Source organism: Podarcis raffonei, chromosome 5, assembly GCF_027172205.1.
Source record: "Podarcis raffonei isolate rPodRaf1 chromosome 5, rPodRaf1.pri, whole genome shotgun sequence".
Taxonomy (NCBI): domain Eukaryota; kingdom Metazoa; phylum Chordata; class Lepidosauria; order Squamata; family Lacertidae; genus Podarcis; species Podarcis raffonei.
The window spans coordinates 88,388,287-88,412,955 of NC_070606.1; the positions used below are offsets into that span (position 1 = coordinate 88,388,287).

General features: G+C 43.9%; 1 protein-coding gene across 8 annotated transcripts in view; it reads left to right on the forward strand.

Annotated features, from left to right (window-relative positions):
- Positions 1 to 24,669, forward strand: part of NLGN1 (neuroligin 1) — a 628,672-nt gene that overhangs the window by 162,063 nt on the left and 441,940 nt on the right. For 4 of the 8 annotated variants that reach the window (XM_053390579.1, XM_053390581.1, XM_053390578.1 and 1 more), the window contains exons 2-3: positions 1,745 to 2,584; positions 3,093 to 3,152. In XM_053390579.1, coding sequence (XP_053246554.1) covers positions 2,092 to 2,584; positions 3,093 to 3,152 — 553 coding nt within the window. In that variant the 5' untranslated portion in view covers positions 1,745 to 2,091. The remainder of the gene's footprint in view (positions 1 to 1,744; positions 2,585 to 3,092; positions 3,153 to 24,669) is intronic. The other 4 variants (XM_053390583.1, XM_053390585.1, XM_053390582.1 and 1 more) reach the window with 1 other exon arrangement.

The following is a 24,669-nucleotide window of genomic DNA, read 5'->3' on the forward strand; positions in this document are numbered from 1 at the left end:
GGCTTGGAAACGTGATTACCATTAGTGGAAAGGATGTAATAACATGGGCTGAACAGGGTTCTCCCAAGTACTGCATTATGTCCACTTCATTATAAAGTAGAACTGGGAAGAGAGGAGCTCTGGGATTGCCATCTAGGATTTCAAATCAGCCGAGAGTCAGCTTTGGGGCTTTCCAAAACAAGGTGCAGCTCCTAAAGTGAGATCATCTGCAGTGCTGTGCTCTGCTTCTCCAGTGGGAATTTATGAGGGTGGGGTGGGGGCTGCAACAAAATGTTGCAGTGCAGCATTTTATCCAATGCGATAAGAAATACAGAGTTATTTACTTGTAAGTAGATGAGAAAGTAAATGAGGAAAAAAGGAGGAGGTGATAGGAACCAAAGCTGTCTTTTGTCTGTCCGGTGACTCCCACTATAAATAATCTAGTGTAATGTGCTCTTACCTGCAAAATCCAAACCAGGGTTTGGGTGTCTTAAGCACAACATGGTAGGCATCTGACTGAAGGCTAGGGGTGAGAAGGAAATTTGATTTGGTTTGCATTTAATGGGACATCTCCCTAATGCATGCCTCCCAAAACAAAACAAATTATTCTTATTATAAGTAGTGGTGATATATTTTTAATTGTTTTTTTCCACATAAATTGACCCAGAGCAACCTACAAAATAACACAAGCATTAACACCAAGTATAAGAAACCTGGGCCAATATAATGGTACCTTGGCTTACAAACTTAATCCATTCTGGAAGTCCATTCTTAAACCAAAGCATTCTTAAACCAAGGTGTGCTTTCCCATAGCAGCGGGGGACTCAATTTACAAATGGAAAACACTCAACAGGAAGCGGAACGTGTTCTGCTTCCAAGGCAAGGTTCAGAAACCAAAACACCTATTTCCGGGTTTGCAGTGTTCTTAATCCAAGTTGTTCATAAACTAAGCTGTTCTTAAACCAAGGTACCAATGTAGTTCAGCAATTTCTCACTCCGTGGACATTGTCCAGGAACCCACTAACAGAGAAGATTGACAGCTTGGCTCCACCCACGTTGGTTGTTTAATTCCCACCTTCCAGCCCAGTGGGATTCCTGACCTTTGCAGTAGCAGCATGTTTGTGAGAGCCATCGAATCAAGGCACCCCGTTGGCATATTAAAATGTGTGCTGAGTTGCACTGACACTGTATTCCTTTGCCACAATGGCGGATTCAGAGGTTATTTCAGAATTGTTCTTTTGAGACAGCTATAAACGCAGAGAGAAAGGCAGTCCTGGCTGTTTGTTGATGCCCTCGGAGTATTCCGCAGGTCACTGGGAACTCTGTGGTCCACATTGTATTTACTGCTTCTCTTAAGGTTGTATAAAATTATAATTGATTTGTGGTTGCTATTAAACCATCCTCTGGTAACAAGTTTAAAATTGATTGCGAGCCCCTTTGAGACGTATAAAGAAATGCAACATTAAAAACACATTTAATCCGGCTTTGGAATCCATATGTTTCTTTTTGTGAAATGAGACTTCAAAAGCTGCGGTTTCTCTGAAAGCCTGCACAAACTCCGCAGGTGACGCCATAAATAACCTGGCAATCAGTATTTTTTTTTTTAACCTGTCATCTCATGGAACCATAAACTACTTATTGTACCATTTCACTTTTGGCTCTAGCAACTATTAATGTATGTGTACAGTAACTTGTAAAACATCTAGTTATTATTCTGCCCATATTAGCTCTTTCATGCTAATGATTTATTTTTCATTTTCTCCAGGATATAGACCCGCAGCTAACTGGAATTGATTTATAAGTGGGGAATCGGCAGCAAAGGGATGCTCTCTTCATATCGCAACTGTGGAAAACAGAATTGGCAATTGAATGTCGCCTGACAAATAGGGCAGAGTGGAGATGCTGCTTCGGTTGGAATGAAGTCACGGGGAGATGCCTGTCATGTGCAGAGGCTTTTGAGAGTTTTCTGACAGGCTCCCCTTCTGGAGGCTTGAGCCACCCATTTCATTTCCCTGCTCCCTTGCCAAGAGCACTGCTTCACCCTCTCCCTCCCCACCGAGTGGATACAAATAAGATTTGCTCCAACCACAGCAGGGCAACTGATGTGGGACCATGGCTTTTCCAACATCCATGTGGCTGAACTGCGTGTGGAGAGCGATGCTGGTCCGCCTGCTGCACATGGGATTGGATGCCACCTTCACCCTCTGCATACTCGGGTTCTTGCTTCACGCCGCCGCCGTCTCGTCGCAAAAGTTGGATGATACCGACCCGGTGGTGACCACCAGCTTCGGGAAAGTCAGGGGGATGAAGAAGGAGTTGAACAATGAAATTCTGGGGCCGGTCATCCAGTTTCTCGGGGTGCCGTACGCCGCTCCTCCAGTCGGGGAGCGCCGATTCCAACCTCCTGAACCACCATCTCCGTGGCCAGATATCAAAAACGCCACTCAGTTTGCACCAGTGTGTCCCCAGAACATTATAGAGGGCAGGTTACCTGAAGTCATGCTCCCTGTCTGGTTTACTAATAACTTGGATATAGTTTCTACCTACGTGCAAGAGCAGAACGAAGACTGCCTCTATCTGAATATATATGTCCCAACTGAAGATGGTGAGTTATTTACAGGAGAAGCAGGGAAATCTTTTTGTTTCGACTTTCCTATTGAAGTTCTTTACTATTAAATCATGTGTACTGGTAGCCAGCACGGCTTTCTTGTCTGCATGCCAGCTTTTTCTTCCCTCCCAACTTCCTTTTTTTTTTTTTACTTTATTTCACATCTATGCATGTGGCTTTTCTATGTATGCACCAGTTCTAAGCCTCTACTACCGTCCCTTCTCCTCTGATCTTGTCTCTACTCATTTTCCTCGTCCTTCAGCACGTGTATTTCTTAGGTCAAAGTTGGTACCTAAATGCTCATTCCCACCCATTGACTTCTGGGGAAAGATGCATCAACATCTTGATCCATTGCATGGGTAGGCCAAAGGAGTCGGGACTCAACCGAGTAAATAAATGACGTCAATAAGCCAGGCCATCTTGAGCTTAGCTAGCGGTATTGCATGCTCCTACTGTCTTGTCACGGAGCTCCATGTTATTTTCTAGTCTTCTATTCATTTTTCAGTCAAAAGAATATCCAAGGAATGTGCCAGGAAACCCGGCAAGAAAATTTGTAGAAAAGGAGGTATGTATAAAGTGGGCACCAATATAAGAATAAAATCGAAAACTGGGTTGGAGAAACAAGAGAGAAAGATGGAAACTGTGCAGAGGAAGACCAAGTTAGTGCATCTTGAAAGGAAAAAAAACAAACGAGACTGCTGTTGTTTATTATTGTAGTGCAGGGAGAAGATATAGCTTGTAACCAATGAGCTTGAAAACCGGTTAAATAGGGGGCAGTTTAAAAACAGCAGCATGAAAGAATAACTATTCCCCCTTTCCCTCTGGAAGCATAAAGGCTGAATCTCACTCCCTTCCTCTCTTGTTCTGGCAGATTTGAGAGTTTGTTTGCACGTTAGTCTTGATAGTTAGAGGAGTGAAGCTCAGAAGTGGTTTGCGTTTTTGTCCCCTTGTGGACCCAGCGATGTCGCATATTGTCCAGTGAGTTCACACCTTGGACCTCTGTGGATCCCCTGAAACTCTTTTAGTTTGTTTGCATTTGCCATAGAAATGGTCATATGTTTGATCAGTTATAGTTCACATAGCAATTCTTCCCCCTTTACTTTTCTTGTTGAGCAAGTAGAAATGTTGAATATTAGTTTATATGCTGGGATGATATGGCGATACTGCGTTTATTATTTTTATAATTTATATAAGAGCAGAAATGCACTTGGTGGTTTATGCTGCACTTCATTGCCACTGCGTATATCTGAATCTAAGCTGCAAATATACCAGAGATGAATACATCCCCAGTTTCTACTTGTAGGGATGCAAGACAGAGAATCTCAGTTTTTCAAAATTCAAGGGAGCGTTTTAGATTTCTAAGAGTTTTATTCCAAAGTTGAATTTCCTCATATTCTCCAATACCTTTTGTATTCCAGTTTGGGATGCAAAATTTCAGATCCAGGATTCAGCAATAAAATTTATATTGTTGACTGCTGAGGGCGGGGAACATTCAGCCGGTGAAATCTAAGTATGAATTTCAGTCCTGAAATGCATGGATTAATTGTCCATTGATTGCACCAGAAGGGCAATAAGTAAGAATTCCACTTTGTGCTACAATCTGTTTTGCATAGGTATGGGAATGGGTTAATTTGGCGTTAATCCTATTGGTTAATTGGTTAATCCTATTGGTGGTGTAACTAACTACTGTGAAAAGCAATCACTTGTGATATGAAAAAAGTGGGTGGGGGGGAGAGAGGAAAGTTATTGCATGTTCATTTACCTTATTTGTACTGTGCCAAATTTTCTGGAAGTTTTCTATCTAACACACACACAAATTTTAAAAGGCAGACTGGTTTAAATATAGGAAAGCAATGTAGCATAATTTTGTCACTATAATCTGTAAGGTCCTGTTTTTAGCTACTTTTTCTTTCATACAACTTGGCTCTTTCCTGCTGGGATTGTAGGTTCTGCGAGAAAATGCCTTTGAGAATGTTTGGAGATTGCTAAGCTAACCGCATACATTTTTATCTACCTGTTTCATTTTTAAACACGGGGAAATTATCTTTTTGTTCACTGGAATTTGAAAGCACTGAATCACCTGCTTCTATTATGATTTAGATGTGTGAGGGAGCCTGCCTAGAAGGGGGTCTGCTGAAGGCAAACCCACACGTGAAGAAAAAGCACATCATACAGCTGTCTTGGGGTTGTACCACTTGAGAATGTAGGTGGACAATTGCATGCTTGATCACTCTCCCACTTAAAGCAACTAAACCACCTCCTCTCCAATTTGCTATCTGCCTTTGAGCAGTAAGTTTGATGTGGGAGAGCCATCAAGTCATGCAATTCCTCCACCTAGAGGTGTAAATTTCAGAAGTGTTGAAGCTATCGACAAAAATATTCCCCCCTGGATATATTTTTTTGGAGGGAGCTGGGGTGGGAGCTGACTAATAGTGCATCACTCTAGATCAGCCTTTCTCAACCTGTGGGTCCCCAGGTGTTGTTGAACTACAACTCCCACCACCCCTAGCTAGCAAGGCCAGAGCTCACGGATGATGGGAGTTGTAGTCCAACAACATCTGGGGACCCACAGGTTGAGAACCGCTGCTCTAGATCAATGCAGTCCACACAGTTTCAGGCAGGAGACTTTCCAGTCCTACCTGAAGATGGCAGAGATTGATCCTGGAACTTTCTGCATGCAAAACAGATGCTCTACTGCAGATCTATGGTTCTTCTTTGATGGAGATGGGCTCCTGGAAATAAATAAAATATAATCAATGCCTCCTTAACTTCTTTAAGGACATGTATTGCAGTATAAGGCTTACTCAGAAATAAGTTTCACTGTTTTCAACGGGATGTACGCCCAGGTACATGTGCCCAGGATTGTGGCCTTAGCAGGTAAACATTATGACGTTTGCCATCTTTATGCTATTTAGAAGTGTAAATGCACAAAAGCTGTAGATGGAAATGCAAGCTGGTAGCTTGCATATTTTAGTAGCTAAGTGTATTTTAGTTTTTGCAAGACAGGAAAAGACGAGGAAAATGAAAATAGACACAATAAACATTGTAAAAAGGAAGGCTTTGGTCATCTGGGTGTGGACATTGTGGGGAAAGATCTGGAGAACTTTGCAAATTGTCTGCATGCACGAGGATGCTTTGGGCATGTATCTGAGGACAAGCATCCCGCCTTAGCACATGGCAAGCTCTTGAAGCAGAAGTTTCTAAAGCAGTTTGAATTACAACATTGTGGGAAGAAAATAAATAAGCAAGCAAGCTTACTGGGCATACACAAGCCCTTAGACCTGGTTACGCGTGGATTACATGTAACACAGCCTTGTGGTTTAGCTCTCTCCAGGAACTGCAACATTGAGAAGTTATTTTCCAACATTTGCAGTGTTTCTTGTTAAGTAATCCAGTGAAACAAAGTAGCATTTATTCATTCAGCCCTTTCTATACCACCCAATTAACTAAATCCTCTGGGTGGTTCAGAAATGTTAAGAGGAAAAACAAAATCAAGAATAGGAATGGAAAATACAAAGAAACAAAGATAACCATTATAAATATAAACCTAGGCTGGCACAAATAGTGGCATCAGACCATTTCAGAACAGCACAGAATCACCATGAAAACGGAGAAACAACACAGTTTTCCTAGCCGTCATTTCTTTGTGCACCTACATTCTGAAGTGGTACTGTCCAAAGAGGGCTATACCATTTGCTTTTTCTGAATGTGTAGGTAGCCCCTCAGTCAGGGCCGTCTTTAGCATATGTGGCACTGGGGTGCAAAAAACTGGTGGGGCAGGGCAAAGTTGTTGAGCTTTTTTGGGGAGCGCAACTCTCTCCCATGCCGCTCCGGGTGGAGGGAGGAGAGCAGTCCCTACAGAGGCTTGGGAAGGAAGCTGTGCACCTCATGTGAGCAGCATGCATGCCCTGGGCCGGCCTCCCAGGCGCGCAGGAGGTCAGAGCCGGCCGGCTGCCTCAGTGCCCGCAGCAGAAAAGCCTCTGGCGCTCCGACGGACTCTGCTCTGCTTTGCAGCGGCTGTTGGCTGCCCTGGCTCTTCAATCCCCGGACTCCAAATTGCGGCCCTGGACTCTCGGCCTGGTGCCCCCGAGAGCCTGCGCCTGGGTGCCCTGCACCCCTGGCACCTATGCGTGAGCTGGCCCTGTCCTCAGTGCTTCCATTAAGCACTTCAGTCTTATTAATGACTGAATTAATGGGTGTGGGTAGGTGTGCCCACCCACATGAGTATGCATACTATCAGAAATAAAGCACAATGGCAACTGGGAGGAGGGCTGTTTCAGTGATGGATTTCTTTAATAAACGCTTGCACTGATATCTATGTTTCATGCCCTTTGGTATACCCAGTAGGACTATGGCAGGAGTTGCATTGGCTGTGAATTCTGTGTATCTTGATCCTAGGACAAAATCCCCTCCATGGACACAATGTCTTCAACTGGTGTAGGAATCAAAGGTACATGTGGTGGTTCAGAGGGGTTCAGAAAACAGTGCATTCAAAAAAGGGACGGGGAGGGGGGGGAATCATGGGTCACACAGGTGACTCCTGTCTTTCCTCACCACACCACACCACATGGCTATGTGACTACTGTCTGTGGAATTAGGGCACATGAGAAGGAAGGCAGTCCTGATTGGTTCAAGAGTATCCTCCCCCGCTGGACAGATGTGCATGTATGTAAGTTGGTACATGCACAAAGCCCTTTCTCATGTGCTCAATGCACAGATTGTGTGTGGCTGCCAGACTGTGTGGCTCAATGACCCCATTGGATATGTGGGAGAGGATTGATTGATTGATTGATTGATTGATGATTGCATTTCTGATCCATCCTTCACCAGGAGTGAAATCCAGCAAAGGATAATGCTACTGCTGATTAATAGTAATAATAATGATAATGATGATGATGATAATAATAATTGTCATTATTATTATTATTATTAGTAATAATATGCCACCCAGCTGACTGGGCTGCCCCAGCCACTCTGGGCAGCTTCCAACAAATTATAGAACCACAGTAAAATATCAAGCATTAAAAAGAACAACAGCTCTGTAGAACAATAGCTGTGCATTGCACAATGATTTAAACGTCATAGCTGTCAACTTTTCCTTTTTCTTGAGAGGAAACCTATTCGGAATAAGGGAATTTCCCTTAAAAAAAGGGAAACGTTGACAGCTATGTTAAACATAGGGCACATGTGTCACCTGCAACCTTAAAAAAAAAAAGCAAGATCAAATAGCAGCAAGTGACAGACTGCTTCACACTCAGTGGCTCATTTCAGTTCTCCCTGAATAAAAGGGGTTCATTGTCAGTGTCTTCAACCAGCAGAAGGACAGCAATGCTGGTTCTCCAATGAGCAACACTGCTTCTGCTCCCTGAGCTTCACCAGGAGTGAGCCGGAGCTCAGTGGTAGAACATCTGCTTTTTTTGTGTGTGCCCAAGGCAAAAAGTTCAAATGGTGGTTGTTCATTTGTTAAAAATATAATAATGAATTAAATGATGGTGCTCCAGGCTACCAGCTAATATGCTTTCCTTCGCCCTTCATATTGCTAGTATCCTGGCAATAATGGCCACGTGGGTAGCCATTCACCTATAGCCTCTGTCCATGTGGCGTGCCAGGCATTACTGTGGCCTTCTTCAGGCCCAGTTCACACAGGAGGCCTCAACAGAGTCTCTACATGGTAAGGAGCCACAAGCTGACTGCAGCAGCTGTCGTTTCTGATGGGTGCAACAGTTCTAATCTGTTTTGCTTGCCCACCTGCTTACTGTTCAACAATGCAGGACTCTTCTTGCAGCTCTTCAGAGCGAAGGGGAGCTAGCTATGATGGGGATCTCCACTTTCCTGTAGCAACTTTCGGAACCAATAGCTGCTACAGTGAGAGAGAGGCTTCTAACCACTTTGAGGGTCTTTTAGGCCTTCCAAATCATGTTTTAGACGCAAAATATATGGCTACTGTTCTCTGAACCTCAGTAGACTCTGCAAGAATGATAATGAAAAATATTTATTTCTGAAAGTTTAATTTTGTTGTGGCCTTTCCTTTATATTTGATGTGGTGAAGATGTCGTTTATTAACTTCCAGGGCTGCAGATGGCCAAGCTAATGTGTGCCAGGGGGAAATTAGGGTGTTCTTCTAAACATCCTCATCTTGCAGTCCCATATCTCCTTTGAATAAGAATAACTGCAGTAATTTACATGCCTTGACAAACGTGCAGTGCAGCAGTGGCTGTTGTTATGCTGTTCATCAAGCATGTGTAATTAGCTGAGTGACTTTCGCCTTCTATTACCAGGCATTGATTTTACATAGTCATAAATAAAGATGCAGGGTTCCATTACTTTTAAATGTACAAATGTGTACCTGACTCTGTTTTTTAGTCCCAAAGCAAAAGGGAAATGAGAAGGTTGAAGAGGATGCATGTGTAGTTGAGGAGTAGTTGAACCTGAGAGGAAAACAAAAAAGAATAAAGAGACTTTCCTTCTAAATGCTCTCCTAATTTTTTTTATTATATCTAAATAAGGCTAAGTCATGGTTTATTGCTATTCAATATTATTTATGAAATTTATAGGTCGCTTTTTGTTGCCCTGGCAACAAAACCACTTTAAATATTTTAAGCAAAAAACAAACAAAGACACATATTGAAACCAACATTAAAAAAACCCTTACATTAAAACATACCACACCTACAAAAAGGCTGTTGATAGTTAAAAGCCAGCAGCTTGGTTAAAAAGGGATGTATTTCCCTGGCACCTAAAAGTATGTAGATGATGGAGCCAGGTGAGCCTCCCTGGGGAGAGCATTCCACAACTGGGGAGCCACCACTAAAAAGGCCCCATTCTTGTGTAGCCGCCCTCCATACGTCCTTGTTGAGTGGGCACACAAAGAAGGGCCTCGGATAATGATCCCAGAGTATGGGTTGGTTTATATGGGGAGAGGTGGTTCATATTACTTTACTAAAATTTGGACTTTTGGGGGGCGTGGTTGCATTAAAGCACCCCACCCACCCCACCCCATTCCACCCCTTTCTATCCTTCTGTTCCTTCTTTTCTGCTAGTTGATACTTATGGCTGCTGGTCTTCTAACAGAGCTGATGAAGGGGCTTTGTGGTCCCATCTCTCCGTTTTCGGTTGAATCTGGGGGTGTACCACATGGAGTCTCAAGGTGACTGTAGCAGCTGTTGGTTCTGACAGGAGCTGCCGTTGTAGCAATCATAGTCCTTCTTACTGCTGGTGCCCCACCTTCACAAAATGCCAGATTGAAGGCATGAAGTATTGCTATCACTCTGTTTTGGCTTCAAATCCTTTAGCTATGTTGCATCATCATGAAGCCAGATAAGAGCCAATAGTTCGTACGCTTATCTGGGGATCTTATGAGTATTAAAATTGCATCCTGCAGCAACAGGAAGCGGTAAGGCAAAATCACCAAAACTAAGTCCCTCTCCTTAGCCTGCACCATGCCAGTGCTTTTTAGTTGCTTTCACTTTTAAACACACAAAGGGGAAACATATTGAAAGGGCTGTGGGGCTGCACTCCTTGCCCCACCTTATACAATGCACGACTCCTCCTGGACCCTGCTATCCTTGTGTTAGTGTGCTAGATCTCTGTGCATGAAGGCTTCCTCAGGTCTTGGATGATTAGGTTTCTGGAATCTGCAGAAGACCTAATGTATAGAAGATGATGTGTGAAAACCTCCCTTTCTCAACGATCTAAGCTGACCAATGGACAGCTGACCAATGGACAGCTGACCAATGGACCTGACCCCATTCTACTCCCGTTGTCCTTAATTTCCATAAATGTGTCCATAAATGCACTGCTTTCACAATCCAGTTTATCTATTCTCATGGGGTTCCTACAGAATATAGAGAGTTAGAAGCCATTGTCCAGAACTGTCTGCTGGTCCAGGTGATCCACCGCTGCCCTCAAACGTTTCTCTGTTTGCTTTGTTGAAGAGACACATCTGACTTCATGTCTACAGCACCATCCTTGCCATTGAAGCGACTGGCTACAAATGGAGGGTTGCTACCTTCCCGGCAATTGAAGGGAGAGGCCATAGCTCAGGGGTCAGAGCACATGATTTACATGCAGAAGGAACTGGGTTCCATCCTGCATTTCTGTGTGGTGTAGTGGTTAAGAGCGGTAGTCTCGTAATCTGGGGAACCGGGTTCGCGTCTCCGCTCCTCCACATGCAGCTGCTGGGTAACCTTGGGCCAGTCACACTTCTTTGAAGTCTCTCAGGCCCATTCACATCACAGAGTGTTTGTTGTGGGGGAGGAAGGGAAAGGAGAATATTAGCCGCTTTGAGACTCCTGAAGGGGAGTGAAAGGCGGGATATCAAATCCAAACTCTTCTTCTTCTTCTTCTTTTTCAAAAAGGAGCAGGACGTGATCTTGCTGAGAACTTGGGAGAGACTCTGATAGTCAGAGTAGACGACATGGGTGGGCAAACAGACTTGGTACGAGGGAACTTTCTGAATTCTTAATTTGTTGGAGACTGCAGCCTTTTCCCAGCACTAGTGATGCAAAATGAGTGTAACACCGAGAGGCTTGTTGTAACCATCTTATAATCATGGGTAATGTTCATTTTAATTATTTAAATAGGGAGCTGGAAAACAGATCATTAAAACTTAATGGTCATTATGACTCCTTATTTTCAATTTCCGTTCTCAGGCTAGGCATGACAAACAGCACAATACAATATATTTCTGCAAATTGTCCTGCCTTCGCTAGTGCATATGTGCATGCATGGTAAAAGCAATACATTCTTGCTGTTGCTCTTGACTGCTTCTGGACTGCTTCTTCCCACAACTATATATATTTGAAGATGAAGGCAAAACTGATTGAAAAGTGTTGAGAGCTGCAATTCAATTTTTTTACTTTCTGCCTCCACCACACTTTCACTCCGATTCATTTTTAATAATGACAACAAAAAGATGGACAAGCTCTGTTCATGATAGCTATTCCTATGCTCAGGTTCTTTGCTTGAGTTGGAGCTTCGTGTGTGCAGCAGAGCGCATATGGGTCTCTGAAGAATGGAACAATCCATGACTCCATCTAAAAGAGCAATCTCTAAATGGTAAACATTCTCTTCAAAATCTGACAGTGCATGGGGGAATGCAGTTCTTCTGACAACAGCATCCTTAAAGAGAATAAAGAGACAAGTAAGGGAGATCTGAATCAGAGTTAGCACTAAGAAAAAGTAACAGTGTGCCTTGTGATGAACATACTTACTATGCCATGGTTGTTTGTGGACTACAACTCGCTTCATGAGATGTATGAAGCGTTACCCTGAGTTGCAGGTATAGATGTACCTGGTGGTGTGCGTGGGATGAACTGTAAATATTTAAGTGAGAAGGAAATGAAATGCTCAAAACTATAAATGAATCTCATTTCTTTTTACAGTAGTACCTCGGGTTAAGTACTTAATTCGTTGCGGAGGTCTGTTCTTAACCTGAAACTGTTCTTAACCTGAAGCACCACTTTAGCTAATGGGGCCTCCCTCTGCCGCCGCACCGCTGGAGCATGATTTCTGTTCTCATCCTGAAGCAAAGTTCTTAACCTGAAGCACTATTTCTGGGTTAGCGGAGTCTGTAACCTGAAGTGTATGTAACCCGAGGTACCACTGTATATAGAGTTACATGCTTTGTGGATCAGGGGAATGTTGTGAATGTAGTGTATCTTGATTTCAGTATGGCCTTTGACAAAGTCCTCTTTGGTATTCTTGTTGGAGAAGCTGGCAAAATATGGACTAGACAAGATAACTGTTAGGTGCATTTGTAGCTGGTTGACTGACCAAACCCAAAGAGTGCTCATGAATGGTTCTTCATCATCTTGGGGAAAAAGTGACAAGTGGGGTGCCACAGGGGTCTGTGCTGGGCCCGTTGCTGTTCAACATCTTTATAAACATGTTGGATGAAGGTATCGAGAAGATTTGCATCCAATTTTCAGATGATACCAAACTGGGAAGGGTAGCCAGTGCCGCCGAAGACAGAATCTGTATTCAAAATGACCTTCACAGATTGGAGAAATGGGCTGAAACGAACAAAATGAATTTCAATAGGGACAAATGAAAGGTTCTACACCAGGCATAGGCAAACTCGGCCCTCCAGATGTTTTGGGACTACAACTCCCATCATCCCTGACCACTGGTCCTGTTAGCTAGGGATGATGGGAGTTGTAGTTTATATTATTATGATGATGGTAGTAGTTGCCTGTTCTACACCTAGGCAGGAAGAACCAGCTACAGGACTGGATTCTGCAGGAAAAGATATTGCTAATGATGTCAAAACAACTGAATAGAGTTAGTACAGCATATTGTAGGTGATTCAGCCGAATGACCTTAGAATCTCCCTTCAGATCTTCATACCGAATTCATGAAGGTCAGGAGAGGAGGGGAGTGTTTGCTATGGGCAGGGGAGGGGGTGGGAGTCACTGCACCCAGGGATCTTGGGGCCAAGAACAACACATGTTCCCCTCCCCTACATGGTTTGTAGCTGGTGTACATTTATGCCGGCTTAGTTTACATTGACTTGCCGGCTTCTTGTGCACAGGATTGCTCCTTAAGTGGTAGATGTAGGCAGGGTTGTCCACATATCATTCCTTTTCATTTGCTGCTCTGTGTTGCTTCCCCAATGTTCCCTGATCATTGCTGTCTGGAGGGCAGGGCCAATAGCAACAGCAACCCAGCACACTGGTGGTACAAAAAGTTGCAGGATTTCATCAGGAAGTTACAGGACATGGACTGATAGGAAACGAAGCAGGATGACCACCTTAAAAACCTTTGCAGGTACAGAGTGGTGTTGTGTAGAACTGTCCCAATAGCATCCTAAGCATAAAACATAAAAAGCATAAGATGAGTCCTGCTGGATCAGGCCCATCGGCTCATCTTGTCCAGCATCCGATTCTTCAAATGGCCAACCAGATGCCTGTGGGAAACCCACGAGCAGGATCCGAGCCCAAGGAAACCTTCTTGTGGTTTCCAGTCCCCTGAATGCACAATCAAAAGGGCTTTTGAAAGCTTATCATCTTCTCATGGGCCCATTATGCAAATATATTCAGTTTGTAAACTTTCAGAAATCTCCTCCCATTGAATGACTTTCTGAAACTTCTCTCTCTCCCCCCTTTTTATCTCTTGTGTCTACATTGCCATTCCAATTCCAGATAACATTTGCCCAAAGTTAATTAATTATGCAGACCCGCATTAGGAGGGCAAACAGTGAAGTGGGAATCTGTCACCTGCTGTTTTCCTACAGCAAACACTGAGTGCAGCTACAGCAAATCTGCACCCATGCCAGAGGGCCCTTTAAATCCTGTGCAAGGACTGCCCACAGGCCTTTCTCTCTTCCCCACACCCCCTTTATGATCTCTTAATGCATCTTGTCTGGGGAAATGGAGCTGCTCCTCTATGAGTTGGGAGGAAATATTAATGCAACAGGAACTCCCGGGAGCAATGCAAAGTTGCTTTTTGTCTTGGTGCAGCAATGTTGATGCTGAGGCATTCTGCTGGGTGGCCATATCAAGTGTGCTCCATTCAGCAGCTGGGCAGAGGGAAAACAGGGGAAACAGGTTGCCAGGCCATGTGACTGAGATGAATTGTCTTAGGCATGGGTAGGCAAACTAAGGCCCGGGGGCCAGATCCAGCCCAATTGCCTTCTAAATCCGGCCCGCAGATGGTCTGGGAATCAGCGTGTTTTTACATGAGTAGAATGTGTTGTGGCGATCACACAGGGTCCCCGGACGTTTAACGGTCTATTGATCCCTGTGCCACCACTGTGCTTGCTTCCCCGCTGCCACCAACCAGTTACTCTCCGGTAAAACACTGAGTCCAGACAGTTGTTAAAAGTGAACCAAAAAACCCCATCAAGTTTATTTTACAGACATTAACAAGTTTATGGTTTCTCCGATAATATTCCTGTCAGTATCTTGATTTTAGTTTCTTTACCCGCCTATACCTTCCTAATACCTTCTGACTGATTATCTCAACTGTTTGACTGACTCCTCTTAACAAATTCTCTCACTCTCTCACACCCGACTAGCCCAACCCACAGACTTATCTTATCAGTCTCTTCTAACTCCAGACTGTCTTCTCCACCCTAACTCTAACTCTCTCCAAAAAAACTTCTGTGCTTAAACCTTATACACAGTTAACTCTGCCCCCTGGGTTCCCATTGGTTGCTCATTTTACAATTAGTTAACCCTTTCCCTATGAACCCAGTATGATGTCACACACCTAGGACGGCAAACGCCACATGTGTGCTTTTATTTAAAATTCATCTCTGGGTTATTTGTGGGGCATAGGAATTCAGTATAGTCCGGCCCCCAACAAGGTCTGAGGGACAGTGGTCTGGCCCCCTGCTGAAAAAGTTTGCTGACCCATGTTAATCCCTCCACAGTGTGTTTCGGATTGCAGCCTGTGTCAATCAATCAATCAATCAATCAATCAATCAATCAATCAATCAATTAGTCAGTCAATCAAACACACACACACACACACACACATACACATCCATGGCCTGCTTTATCTCTAGATGGAGGACAGAGCATAATTATTGCTTTACCCATCGCAAAAAAACGAAACAAAAACCCAACAACAGAAGCAGACCCCTGGTTGGGATTCAGCCAAAGTCTCCCCCACCCCATACCCCTATATGGGAACTTACTTATATGTACTGCCCTTGGTTTTTCCAGCTTCAGCTCAGATGGCTGAGCCTGGATGTGCAAGTTGTGCTGCCATATCTTCAGCCGAGCTGGGTTTGGGGACCTAATGTTGGCTGAGCCAGAAATCAGCTGGCTGAGCCAACAATCCCCTGCATGCTAAACTGCTCGTCCTGGCAGATCTTACCATAGTCTTTCTCCCTTAATGTCTGTCTAATGGAGTCTAGTGAGAAGTAGAATATATCCCCTCCCCCATCCCTTTCCTGTAGTTCTAGAGGGGGAGGAAGAGGAGAAAACGTAGATGATGATGATAATGGTGATGACTATTTTAAATGTTTCCTATTCCTTCCGGACTGTTAAATCATACACCACGATGTGCTACGTAACTTGGAGCAGTGCAAATTGATTGTCTTTAGTCCCTTTCAGGAGTTTTACAGGGGTATGTTCTATGCACAGCCAGTGGTATGGGTCAGGATGCCACCTGCTGGCTCCGTCTCCTCCCTGCAGTTTATCCCCAATTGTTCTAAATTTCCACACACACAGGGGGGATTTGCATACATTCCAAGGCACGTCAGTTTCAGCAGTGCAACTTGCACCATGCAAAAATCAAGAGTACTGGTTGTGTGCAGGGAGCCTTAAGTGAATCGAGGTGCATGCATGTAGGCTCCAGGTTTTCTGCAGCAACCAAAGATACACAGCCATGCACATAACTGCTTCAAAAGACTTAAGCATTAATACTTTGAAAATTATACTCCGGAAATGTACATTTTTCATAAAACTTTGCATATAGCGTGGCATATAATTGGTTAAATTTTAAAGAAAAGCGAAACAACAACAACAAAAACCCCTGACAATGCATGAGCGACTTAGACATGCAAGAGGCAGTCCAATATGGGCAAGGTTTGAACCACTGAATTCCATATATAAATCTGTTTTAATTGGATTTCTCCTCCATCCCTAACTCATACAGTGTTCCTAGTAAGACACAGGACTTTTGATTCTACACAAAGAAAGACATCTTGGCAGAAGGCAGGTCATTAGCTAAGAGCCTGGTATTAGAGAATGGATGCAGAGGTGGACGATGGATGGAAAAAAAACATGATCCAAAGTGGTACTTTAAATGTGATCAATGGTATTTTAATACCTTCTTTGAGCAGAAGGCCACATCAGAAATTGCTCTGGTTTTAGCTGGAGCTGCCTTGTGGCATGGGCCGGGCTCCTGCTCAACAAGACCTCCGACTCCTTAAGTGCCCAGAAATAGTTATTTGGGTCCAAGCCCGTGTTTTTATTTTTTAATTCATGCATTTGTTGTTCTTTACATTTATTTTTTTGAAGGCCATTGCCTGTATCAAACTGAGATGGGTTAAAATCACAATAAACCTTAAAAATACCTTGGTTTGAACCCAGAGTTTGCTTAGAGGATTTCCACCGATATCAACAGGACCATTGATTTCAGCAGGTCTACTTTAAGCATGCCGAAGTCTGGATCCAAGCCACTGCTTATATATGTGAGTGTTCAATGTAATCATAAGAAGAGGCTGGATCAACCCTATCAAGTGCAGCATCTGGTTTTCCAGTGGGCAACCAGGTGCACATGATAAGCCTGCCAATAATAATAATAATAATAATAATAATAATAATAATAATAATAATAATAATTTGTACCCCTCTCATCTGGCTGGGTTTCCCCAGCCACTCTGGGCGGCTCCGAACAGAATTAATGATGATGATGATGATAAAGTGATAAAATATCAGACATTAAATCTTCTCTAAACACAGGAAAGCAACAACACTCTAGATTCTCAGCAACTGGCTTTCTGAGGCATACTGCTTCCGACACAGGAAGTAGAAAATAGCCATCCAGGTTAGCTTATCCTCTATGAAGCTTATCCTCTATTTAACTTTTAAAAACTTTCATAAAATAGTTATTTACCATCAATTCAGCTCATGGACGCAGTCTTACAGATTTCTTATTTAGAAATAAGTCTTATGGAACTCACAGTGTACTCCTAAACAGGTATACTCAAAAGTAAATCTCACTGAGATCAGTGGAACTTACTCCCAGGCAAGTGTGCATAGGTTCACAGCCTTCATGTGACTTTAAATGCAAACTTCTGAGAAAATGAACATAGAATTTGGCTGCAAGGAAATGAAAGAGGGGACAAGACCCAGGTTGTGATTTAACGTTATATTTTATTGAAAGTTCATGTGGTGTAGTGGGCAGAAAGTGTTAAACAAGACCCAATGAGGCAAGTTGAAATTCCTTTTCAGTGATGGAGATCATTTGGTGATTTGGGAGGTTTCTCTACCCTACCCTACCTTGCAGCATTTAGTGATGGAGAGGATGAACCATTGTATATTACCTTTAGTTCCTTGGAAGATGTGATAAAGATAATAAAATAATATAAATAATATAAAGATAATAAAATAATATATTGGGAGTTATATATTTGTGTGTAGCTATGCCTCCCCTTAGGTTTGCACCTATATGAAACCTTGATTGTTCATTGCTGCTTATGAACAAGGACAACCACGAGAAAAGTTAATATAACAGAAGAATGTAAGACCTGCCTGGCTCTCAAGCAAAGTGTTCTAGAGGAACAGCGATATCCATGTATGCGGCTGGAAGATATTAAAATCTTATGAAATAGAGAGGGCAATTACTTTAACTGAAGAAAGAAAAGGACACTCTCTGGACTTAACATCAAGCTGATGGGGAATGTTATTATGTGGGTGGTGCTGTGGTCTAAACCACAGAGCCTAGGGCTTGCTGATCAAAAGGTCGGCGGTTCGAATCCCCATGACGGGGTGAGCTCCCATTGCTCGGTCCCAGCTCCTGCCCACCTAGCAGTTCCAAAACACATCAAAGTGCAAGTAGATAAATAGGTACCGCTCCGGCGGGAAGGTAAACGGCGTTTCTGTGCGCTGCTCTGGTTCGCCAGAAGCGGCTTAGTCATGCTGGCCACATGACCTGGAAGCTGTCTGTGGACAAACGCCGGCTCTCTTGGCCTATAGAGCGAGGTGAGTGCCGCAACCCCAGAGTCGTCCATGACTGGACCTAATAGTCAGGGGTACCTTTACCTCGGGTTAAGAACTTAATTCATTCTGGAGGTCCGTTCTTAACCTGAAACTGTTCTTAATCTGAGGTACCACTTTAGCTAATGGGGCCTCCCGCTGCCGCCGTGCCGCTGCCGCACGATTTCTGTTCTCATCCTGAAGCAAAGTTCTTAACCTGAGGGACTACTTCCGGGTTAGTGGAGTCTGTAACCTGAAGTGTCTGTAACCTGAAGCGTCTGTAACCCAAGGTACCACTGTATTTCTAGCATTCCTTTAAAAAAAACCAAACAAAACCCGTTATTGAGCTTGGCGTCGTGGTGTCTGGTTATCTCCACTTTCCTCAGCCGGTTGGTTTTTGCATTCCTTGCCATCCCTGGATTTGCTGTCAGTGCCAGAGCAGTCTGGTAAATATGTCACAGTCTATTATATTTGCTGTCATGTAGAGAGTTCGTGTGATGTTTTGATAACGTTTCCCCCCCACCGTTTGGTATTGCCCACCTGCACATGTGTACGTTTCTTGTCTGCAATACACCTCAGTATTACTTGATTTTCATTCCAGTGCTTAAATGAGGGAGAGATGAAACCCCAGAGTCCTGAACAACTTCGCAGGAAATCTCATGGTAAAATCTGCTAGGATGAGCTGCTTAGGATACAGTGGATTGCTGGCTCAGCTGTCCTCAGCGGGTGTTAAGTGCCCAATCCTGGCTCAGCTGAAGATACGCTGGCATAATTTGCTCAATACTGGAGCTTAGCGGAAATTGGCTGAGGCTGGTGTGAGTCCCCAAAATGGGGCATTCTGGGAGTGTGGCAGGGGGAGAACCAGAGAGGCGGGACTTTAGCTTGACCATGTGATCAACCAGGCATAAGGCACTATTTTAAAGGCTTCTTTTCCCTCTGCCAGGCAGTAGTTACATATCCTCATGACCACTGCTCCTTGTGCATTTTTCTAATCTATGGGTTGTGCTGAAGAAGATTCCAGCGAAACAGTCAGATTATCCGGGATCACTGTCCTACGTTGTTATTCACTTACTACTTCAGCACCATGAACACCTAAAAAGTTTTACCACTTAGCCCACAGGATAGCATCTATTACTTTGCTTCAACCATAGACTTATTATACTTTTACGGACTTTCAAAGATTGACAGACATGTGTTCATTTGTTTTCAAATATATTAGAGAATTTACAAGTGTACACATTTTGTTTTTGTGGTAATAAATCATGTATATTATGCAATAAGAACCACAGTGCTATCTAGTATACTGGTCTTCGTGTTGCTTGTGTTGTTTGTTGTGTTAAGTTTGCAACACAGGGGTTGTTTGTTCTGTATTAGGTAGAGCAACAGCAGTCCTGTTGCTGAATAGGCTTTGGATCTGGTGTAACTTACAATGGCTTGCTTTTGTGTCAGCTACTTGAGCATAGGTCTGCTCCCTTAGACTCTGACGCTTCAGTGTGCCAAGACCATACCCCCTCAACTGCTCCACTTTAAGCGGGACATCCCAGAATTACAGAATCCATCCCGGATTCTGAGTGGATCCTGGGATGTCCAGTTTTGGTTCCAGCAAAAACACAGCCCCCAAAGAGTGCCCAGGCTCTTTGTGTGAGCCACTGGCTCTAACAGGAGCATTGTCCCCAAATATACCCCCTTTTTTGGAGAGGGGTGTTTTTGCGTGAGGGTAGGTATGTTGGTGGATATGCACTACTCCAGCCTCTCACATTATGCACTACCCTCTGTGATCAGAGGCTTTAGTTGGTCTCGCTAATCTCACAATTTTGATCAGTGGGCCCTTTCTGTGGTGACCCCTAACTCTCTGAGCTTTGGCAGATTCACACAGGTGCAGGTGGTCTTACAAAATAGCCTAGCTTAATTCTTTAGTTTGCCCTTTCTGGCTTTCAGAAGCCCTTCCCCATCTCAGGAAGAAGGCAGGACTGATTCAAGTTTCAGAAAGTGGGGCACAGATGCCCCCCCCCACAAATCTACAATTCCCAAAGTTCCCTTGGAGTGGGAGCAATGGTTAAACCATACTGAGTTCTGAGGGGAATAATAGTCTCTTAACAACTCGTAGCACCCTTAACCAACTACAGCTTCCAGAATTCTCTGGGGGAAGTCGTGACTGTTTAAAGTGGTATCATAACACTTTAAATGTATGGTGTGAACGTGGCCTGTGTGTGTTTGTGCACACACACACACACACACACACACACACCTTTGAAGCCCAATTCATTCTGGCAGATCTTCAGAAATGCATTTGGCCTCATAATCTCCAGCAGTGCAGCGACAAACTACCAGACATATTCATTTTGTTGTTGATGTTTCAAGTGCTGCTTGTTCCAGGTTTCGTTCCTTTCCCTTTTCGTTGTTTAAATACCACAGAGACCTTTCCTTTTGAGCTATTATGGTAGTAATACACACTGTAAGATAATGAACCAAACATCATCTAGCATCCAGTCACAATCAGAAGCCGTTAGAATAGCTTAATGCCACGTATTTGAAATAACATAAAATGTTTAAAGTTAGCATCCTTTTGTGGAGTCATCTTCCTGGGGAAGGTAATGCTCTGATGGTATTGCTGCCAGACTAAATGTGAAAATGCCAGCCATTTCTCTTTTCTGTCTGTATTGAACTAAGGAAGTCATGTTTAAGGATTGCTTCCATACAGAATGAAGTCCTCTTCTATCTCTCTCTCTCTCTGGCTCCATAGCCTCTTCCTGACTTCTGTCAGAAGTGCAGCACTGTACCTACCAACTGGAATTACACATTATGAGTAATCTTTGCACATTACACATTATGAGTAATCAAGTCTCTGTGCTTATTATACATGTAGTTTGCTTTTTAAATTGTGTATTGTGCCCCTTGTTTGTTGCCTGTAGAACCATACCCGTCAACATTTCTCATATGACAATAGGGACCTTCTATTTAATACTACTACTACTACTACTACTACTACTGCTACTACTACTAATTTATACTGCGCCCATTGGACTGGGTGGCTTCCAACATATATAAAAACATAATCAGACATCAAATATTTAAAAAACTTCCCTACACAGGGCTGCCTTCAGATGTCATCTCAAGGTTGTATAGTTACTTATCACCTTGGCTCGGGGGGTTGCCTAACTCCATACCCTCCAACATTTCTCTGATGAAAATAGGGATGTCCTAAGGGAAAGTGGGACATTCTGGGAACAAATCAGATACTGAGACGGGGTTTGTAAATCCAGGGCTGTCCCTGGAAAATAGGGACACTTGGAGATCTGTAGCAACTCCCCGGTTTTCACATGGAAAAACTGTTTTGGCATGATGGAACATTCACCAACATTCCTTGAAGTTCTCAGAATGAAATGCCACCACTGGAATGCTGATAAACATTCCAATGATGGAAGCGAAAGGTTTATTTTGATTGGGAAACCACTTTGAGTGCTATCTGCCTTGGCATCTTTTTTGTGACTTGAATAACTGCTGTCCTCCATCGTAGCAATTACATTGGATTCTTGGTTACATCTCGTGGTTAGTGAGGAGATAGTTTAACTATGGACACTGGATTGAATGGCCTTGGCTTACCTTAGGATGGTGTAGCAGCAAAAAGGGGAGAATCAAATCAGCAATGTCAAGTGTTAATTGGAATGCTGAATGGTGTAGCAGATATAGTGTCATTCTCTGCCAGCATGAATGGAGATGTTCCTCTATAACAGGGGTCAGCAAGGTTTACCTCACCTGGGCCAGTTCACTCCCATGGAGATCACTCTGTGGGCTGGATCGCATCTGCGCAGATGCAATTTCAGGCATCTGCGTCTGCTCAGACGCAATTTCCGGTGCTGTGGAAGCGAGTTCCCACTCCATGCTGTGCTAGTTTAGTGCATCATGCAAGGACTCGCCGTGCGGGCGGCTTGGTTCGGGGGCGGCTCATGGGCCATTTAAACAACCCCCGTGGGCTGCTTGTGACCCATGTGCTACAGGTTGCCGACCCCTGCTCTATAACATACTCAATAGGAATGTTGGGCCAGATGGTTGGCCACATAATTACTAGTTTTCACATTGGCAAACCCCTAACAAGCTTGCAAGGAACTCACAGAATGCATTTGGAACAACTGAATTAATGTTGGATATGCTATGCAGGGACGCGGGTGGCGCTGTGGGTTAAACCACAGAGCCTAGGAACTTACTGATCAGAAGGTTGGTGGTTCGAATCCCCGCGACGGGGTGAGCTCCCATTGCTCGGTCCCTGCTCCTGCCAACTTAGCAGTTCGAAAGCACATCAAAGTGCAAGTAGATAAATAGGTACCGCTCCGGCGGGAAGGTAAACGGCATTTCCGTGCGCTGCTCTCGTTCACCAGAAGCAGCTTAGTCATGCTGGCCACATGACCCGGAAGCTGTATGCCGGCTCCCTTGGCCAATAAAGCGAGATGAGCGCCGCAACCCCAGAGTCGGTCACGACTGGACCTAATGGTCAGGGGTCCCCTTTACCTTTACCTTATGCTATGCTGAGCCAAATTCTATGGTGCTCTGTATGTATGAGGGCAATGGGGAGTCTTTTTAGGTCATTGATGAAGCTAAGTGATGGATTTCAGATAGACTTAAAATCCAAGCACTTGAATAATGATTTTGGTAGCTTGATATAAAACTTCCCAGTACAGATTTTTGGCTGGGCATGGGGCAAGGGGAAGACAGCATATTTAATAGGATGAAATCATATGCTATATAAATAAATATAAATGCATATCACTCATTTGCTGACAAGCGTCTGTAGATGACATTTTACCAATTTTGCAAGAGGCTCCTTGTAAGTAACTGTTAGCTGAAAATCAGGTATTTATGCAATTATGATAATTATATCTGTGCATCTGCTGTGGTATGCTTGTAATTATTTCATTAAAACGGCAATTATAATTGTAGGTGATAATGATGTATTTGGAGCACATTACAAAAATCCTTATAAACTGGCAGAGGCGAACTTGGTGCAGCTCTAAAGCCCTGTACATTATTTTAATGGAAATGTCAGGAATTATTAGCACAGACTATGAACTGCCTTCAAAAATTATATGAAACTCGTAAAGCTTATTTTTATCCCCCCTGCCAAAAACATAAACTCCAGGCTAACATTTCAGAAGTCATTTTAGGAAGGGGAAAAAAGGATGAACAGTAAATGGAATAAATAATTGGCCACCTACCTCTTGCACACTTTGGTCCAATTCAGACACAAGAAACCATGGTTTGCACTGTGAGCACAGGGAGGCATGAACCTTGGGCTCACATGTTCCCTCATTACAGGACCCCTTCATAGTGTATTAAAGGTAAAGGGACACCTGACCATTAGGTCCAGTCGTGGCCGACTCTGGGGTTGCGGCGCTCATCTCGCTTTATTGGCCGAGGGAGCCGGCGTACAGCTTCCGGGTCACGTGGCCAGCATGACTAAGCTGCTTCTGGCGAACCAGAGCAGCGCACGGAAACGCCGTTTACCTTCCTGCCAGAGCGGTACCTATTTATCTACTTGCACTGCATGCTTTCGAACTGCTAGGTTGGCAGGAGCAGGGACCGAGCAACGGGAGCTCACCCCGTCGTGGGGATTTGAACCGCCGACCTTCTGATCAGCAAGTCCTAGGCTCTGTGGTTTAACCCACAGCGCCACCCGCGTCCCCCTCATAGTGCATTAGAAGCTTTCAAGTGTGGTTAGAAACAAACCACAGTTTACAGTTTTACTCTAACAGGGTTGCTGAAGTAATGCCCTCTAGATGTAGCTGGAATACAGCTCTCTTCATCTTTGACAATGGTGGCTGGGACTGATGAGCAGTCCAAGAACATCAGGTGTTGGCTACCCCCGTACAAACCATAACTTTTTCTCAAACCAGAACCAAACCATGCGTTTTCATTATGTTTGCATTAGGAACTTGCTTGCCTGTTGCAAGTGAACTTGCTGGTGAACTTCTCCAAGCTCAGGTCCAGAAACAATCTTTAGCAATACAGGCTCAGTCATATATCCCTCAAAAGAGGGTGAAGAACATTAGAAGCCCATGGATTCTTCTCCAGCTTGGATTTTATTCTGAGCTGGAGAAGACTTCCTACCACTGGATCACCCTCAGAAAACTAGGGTTGAAGAGGAGGCGGGGAGAAATTCCATCATCACAGGGGAGCCTATTTGCACAAAGATTTTCCATGGTGCAGGAGGTGAGCTTTTGCTTCTTACAGTTTTCTGGAGGGGAAGCTGTTCAAACCAGCCAACTAGTGAGCTACAGACAAATGACTCTCTTGCTCTGCTGGGGGCTGGTTCAGCAAAGAACCGAGTTATTATCAATATTGAAAGTCAAGATGCTTGGCTCATTTCTGGTTGAATCTGTGAGCCAAGTGGAGTACATCCATCTCTATTTGTGGCAACCTTTAAATAGCTTCTGCCAT